This window comes from Macrobrachium nipponense, chromosome 21 (genome assembly GCF_015104395.2).
Source record: "Macrobrachium nipponense isolate FS-2020 chromosome 21, ASM1510439v2, whole genome shotgun sequence".
Taxonomy (NCBI): Eukaryota; Metazoa; Arthropoda; class Malacostraca; order Decapoda; family Palaemonidae; genus Macrobrachium; species Macrobrachium nipponense.
Window position 1 is genome coordinate 73,252,633 of NC_087212.1, and position 6,000 is coordinate 73,258,632.

Consider the following 6,000-nt stretch of genomic DNA (forward strand, 5'->3'; position numbering starts at 1 on the left):
TCTTATTCCAAATTTATTATTACAGTGTAAAGCGAGCCCTTCATATTTGGGGACCATGCTATAAATAACAAACAAACGAAATTGCCTAAAGGAGAAAAAGTTCGTATGGCACCTAAAGAGCTCCAGAGCTCCAAGATATTATGCTTTATAGTGTCAAGCCCAAATTGCCGTTATATTCAGTTAAGTTTAAGATAGAGAGAGAGAGAGAGAGAGAGAGAGAGAGAGAGAGAGAGAGAGAGAGAGAGAGAGAGAGAGAGAGAAACGTAACTTGGGATTTCCATGCCACGTTCCTTCTTCACCAGCCAAACACAAGCAGATGTGTTCTACTGGCATCACGTACGATTAAGTGAGATTGAGAGTTATACTACAAGTAGGACAAGGAAAAACAAACAAGGATAGTCGAGCACCATGCAAATAAGGAGCAGGCCAAGAGAAGTGAGGGGAAGGGGGAAGGGGAAGGACCGATGCCAAAGGGACACCAAAGACAGGAAAGGAGCAGACACGTAGTGTATGCTTCCATTAACCATATCTGTGTTTTAACAAATCAGAATAAAGAAAACAAAATCAAGAAAATAAATAATAGGAAATACTCATGGGCAGACGGCAGCTGAGAAATAAGTCGCTCCAACGAAGGCCAAAGAGCAGGCCAAGGTGGATGACAGTTTAAGAGTGCGACACAGCCTTTCAAACTTGGCATCATCAATAGGCCTACGCAGTAAGGAGCAGCGTGAAACTGCAGAACCCAGGATGATATGGATGGAGCCGCATGCACAAACTCGGGTGCTCCATGAACGGCGACAGCAGAAGTTTTCTCTGTTACAGGCAGCATCTTATCGCATTCGTTAGGAAATGAAGAAGTAGTACATCAACATTGCCGATCAATATTCATTTCAGTTCTCTCAAATACTGATAACTTGAGATGGCGCGGAAATTTCATGAGACAAACAATAAAAGAAGTGGACAAGGGCATAACGTTGTGTCATTAAAAACTTTTTAAAAAAGGATGTAGAGGAGAAATGGAAAACAGAGAAACACTGTTCAGGCTAATGATGGATCTGGAGTGAATAAGGTTGAATTAACTTTCGCGATCAATACCATTATAATATTTCGAAAGAAAGAAAGTGTAGAAACTGGGAATCTTAAAGAATAATGTATTCTAAAATACGATAGAATGGCAGTTGGAAAATCTGTCAAAATACGGCATTCATTGTTGATTCTGTGATTCATTGGAGTGAACGGTATGCAGATTGGACGAGACCTACCATCATAACACAATGGAATCTAGATAAACACCGCCTCAAAAGTGTAAGCAGTGAGTATTCGGGCATTTACGCGAAGTGGGCTGTTCCTTTCAACGATAAACGAGGGGCAACGTCTAGCAAAGACTAAAACAGTAAGCAGAAGACATCAATGAAGATAGACGTGAAGGTGTTGTCCTCCCTCCTAGGGCACTGGATAAGGGCCAGGGTTATCAAAATACCTGGGTTCCTACCTGCCTATTAAGGTGAAGCTCGAATGACGCATTTCTGACAGCAGGCCGCACACACTAATGGCAGCGGGGGCGGTGAAATGACGAGGAATCACGACCGAAATAATCGAGTCTCTGGGAAACGGAAGGAAGCTTCTTATAAGAGAATTCTCACTGACAGAAATTACAAGTTCCAGATGTTTAAATTTTCTAGAAATAAGTGTGTTAAACTAGTCGAAGCAAGGATTAGTGTAGTCGTAACCTTCACATTTTTAAGTACATCAGTGATACACGTTTGCAATATATCTAGAACAGAACAGAAATAAATTTTGTATATACCCCTCTCACATTATATATAAAAGTATTTATTGTTTTTATCCTCTTCTTCAGTCTAGAAAATGCATCAAGCGATGTCCAACGTCGGCTCTTAAATTAATGTATCATCCGAGCTGCTGCTCCTGTCTCCTGATTTTAAATATTATATATATATATATATATATATATATATATATATATATATATATATATATATATATATCTATATGCGTGCATTCGCATGCGCGTGTACAATTACATTTTGTAGCAACTGTCAGTACTGAGAATTATTTTACCAAATGCACACAAACTAAACGGAAAATAGGACAAATAAAAAATTTTTCCTATTCTGAAACCTCTCTCTCTCTCTCTCTCTCTCTCTCTACTCCTCTGAGTATTCACGTACAGACTGAAGACGTAAAACCACTCTCTCTCTCTCTCTCTCTCTCTCTCTCTCTCTCTCTCTCTCTCTCTCTCTCTCTCTCTCTTCTTCTTCCTCTTCTGTCAATACGCATGTTCAGACTGAAGAAGTAAAACAATATCCAAAGAAAAAAATTCGGACGCAGACGTGACAGGAGCGAAGGGAAAGGGCTCTGTCACGGTACCTTTTGACATTCACGAGGAGCCAGCACCAGCAGAGTTGAGCCACGAATACATCACCCAGTCTTTAAATTCGAATCTGCCAAGAGTCATCAAGCGTCATCGAGCGAAACAGGGACCAGGCGGCCAGTCAGGTCACTTAATGCTCCGTCGACAACAGCTGTGAATCCTTAACAAATAATGATAAGGATATAAGGTACATTGCAATGTAACAGCACTTAGCGAATGATAACCAAAGGGAAGGCGACAGCAGCTTCTACTGTTATTGGTTCTATGCCAGGATTCAGTCGAAGGCTTTTTCCAGCAAACAAATTATGCTTTACCTAACAATCTACTGACAAGACCTGTTGGTTATGACAACATCACCGAACTCAAGTTTGACTCGAGTATAGATAAATATAGGAATAATAGGTTTTCAAGAAAGACACGAAATTGCATAATGAGAAATATGAGTTAGACTACGATTAAGGCTGCATCACACTAGAAAATTGTTAAAGTATACAGGAAAACATTCATTTCTCATTTTGAGAGGAAATCTAAGCATGGATCTGATATTCGAGATAATGTTCTGGTGGCCAATAACATCAGATTCCGTCCTAAGAACAAATTCGAACATCTCGGGTCATTGCATCCAGATATCATCAAACTTGAAAAAAAAATGACAAATCAAAAGCCAATTATCTATCTAAGCTTAAATACAAAGCAAAATTTTTACTAGGAATAACAAGAATGACATAACTCACTTTCACTCCAACGCCATAAAGAATTGAGTGAGGTTACCTAGGTTTAAAATCATCCTAAAATAAAACAATTGTTGCTAAATTACAAGAGAGAAAGGGGCAATGAAGATGATGATGATAGCAAGGAAGAGAGAGATAATGAAGAATAATAGGTGGGAGAAACGGAAGATTACGACAACAATAACGCGATGCGGTTCTCGTCAAAGATTCCTTCATTATTCAACAAGTGGAAGAGAGAGAGAGAGAGAGATAGAGGAGAGAGAGAGAGAGAGAGAGCAGAGAGAGAGAGAGAGAGAGAGAGAGAGAGAGAGAGAGAGAGAGAGAGAGAGAGAGAGAGAGAATTATTATTTGAAGAATGTTTCTTTTTTCTAGAAATAATACTCCCTCAGGCATGCAGAAAACACCTTGATATCCAGAGCGAGATGAATACTTAAGCAACAATATTTCATGGGAATTTTTCCGCATTGCTACCCAACTTTTAACTTTGTGTTTATGTTTATTACGATAAACTTTCACTTAATACTCGTAGTGTGATTCATTTCTTCGAATAAGAATTTACTGGAAAAGTTCCCTCAACATATCTTCCGAAGGGAGAAAGTTACTATAAACCCATAACCTTCCACGTAATGAATATCACCAGAATTATTTTTTTCAATATTTTTTTTTTTTTTTTTTTTTGGTTTTTTTTTTTTAACAAAATCACCAGACTTTTTTTCTTACAAAATCACCACATTACTTGGTTTTTTAAAGAGTTTTATTTGCACACTCATGTTTCATAAGCTTTATACATAATGTCAATTTGCAGCTGTACATTTTCGCAAAGAAAGTGAACTCACTCACATTTCTCTTGGTTCCAGTTCAAGAGTGTCAAAGGCGCCATGCAAGTGGCCTTTCCAGACATGGCCGATGTCAAGAGCCGGTGGGCTTGGGTCCTCGTCATGACAGGTGTGGAACCAGCCAAAGGCAGAAAGTAGAAAACGTGTGGAAGAAAAAATATCAAATGATAAGCTTTCAATCAATATTATTTCTGCAGACTCTTCATGGTGTGAGGCCAAATTCCATCACATCAAATGAAAGCCTTGCATCTTCCCTTCATGAGTGACAAAACTCTTTGCTAAGAATTTAACTGAAAACATCACCTGTTCTTTGATGTAAAACATATAGATTTTGTACTAGTGCGTTTTTCATTTACCTATTCAAATTATAGTATGCATGTAGGCACGGATGTATATATGTATGTTTTGTATAGGTGTACACACATATATAAAGATATGTATATATACATTATAAATATATATATATTATATATATATATATATATACTATATTATATATATACATAATATATATAATATATATAAATAATATATATAGATACTAATGTATAAATAAAATATATTAATATATAATATATATGTATAAATATAAACTAATATATAATAATATATATAATATATATATAAATATATATAATAGTATAATATATAAATATATATATATATATATATATAATATATATTTATAAATATATTAATATATATATCTAATAATAAATATTAAATATTATTATATATATATATAATATATATTATATATTATATAAATTAATATAATAATATATATTATTTTATATATATATATATATATATATATATATATATATATATATTATTATATATATTACTCTACATACATATGTATATATTACAAATGTAAATAAATTCTACTGTTAAAACAGGATATGTCTCAAGTATAAAAGGCCCATTAAAACACTTTGGTTTAAAGCTAAGTAACTATATGTCAGTGGACTGACTCCCAAACTTATCAAGTAGTGAATGGCAAAAGAAGTTACATTGGTGAAAATATATAGTGGGAGATATGCCCTTAGGTAATGCCTGGTGTCTTAACCCTTAAACGCCGAAGCGGTAAAAAAAAAAAATGTCTCCCGTGTGCCGGAGGTGTTTCAGATTGAGCGCGAAAGCGGAAAAAATATTTTTTTCAAAAAATCACAGCGCGCTTAGTTTTCAAGATTAAGAGTTATTTTTGGCTCCTTTTTTTGTCATTGCCTGAAGTTTAGTATGCAACCATCAGAAATGAAAAAAAATGATCATTATCATATATAAATAATGTGATATATGATAGCGCAAAAACGAAATTTCATATATAATTGTGTTCAAATCGCGCTGTGCGCAAAACGGTTAAAGGTAACAAGTTACTTTTTTATTGTTCCTTGCTAGAGTGTTACCACTTATATAAGGAGCATTTCGAAACAGTAGTCATAAATCCTATCAAACCTGCAGATATGATTTGGTTTCGTTATGTAGACAACATCTTGACATACCAGAAAAGCTAGTGGGGATGATTTTGATGTATTGTTACAAAAATTAAATTCCTTGGTCCCTAGCATAAAATTTAAAGTAGAATGGGAAAAAATAATAACCAATTCTCCTTTTTAGATGTCTTAATCATAAGAATTAATAACTACAAATTCCCTGTCTTCAGGAAAGTGGCATTCTCACTTTCATACATACATTTTTACAGCTATCATGACATTTCAGTTAAACTCAGCATAGCGAGTAACTTATTTCGTAAGAGACCTGCTCCCTAGATTTTCTCAACAAAGAACTTGAAACAATCAGAAATCAAGTTATCTTGTTAAAATAACCCAAGCACACAAGAAAATGTCATACATGAAGCAAAGAGCATTTTTTACAAACTCATAGAAAACAAAGAAAAGGAAAAATGCATAAACAAAATCATAATCCCTCGCGTGGATAATTTACGAGAGATCACACAAACCTTAGGCCACCCCAACCTTTTCATCTTCACTTATCTGAACACATTGGGGAAATCCTTAATTAACATTCAGCAGAAACC

At 35.0% G+C, this 6,000-nt stretch overlaps 1 protein-coding gene across 2 annotated transcripts in view; it reads left to right on the plus strand.

Annotated features, from left to right (window-relative positions):
* LOC135198165 (alpha-L-fucosidase-like) overlaps nt 1-4,298 on the plus strand; it is a 72,986-nt gene extending 68,688 nt beyond the window's left edge. For both annotated transcript variants that reach the window (XM_064225673.1, XM_064225672.1), the window contains exon 9: nt 3,981-4,298. In XM_064225673.1, coding sequence (XP_064081743.1) covers nt 3,981-4,097 — 117 coding nt within the window. In that variant the 3' untranslated portion in view covers nt 4,098-4,298. The remainder of the gene's footprint in view (nt 1-3,980) is intronic.
* Nucleotides 4,299-6,000: the final 1,702 nt, after the last annotated feature.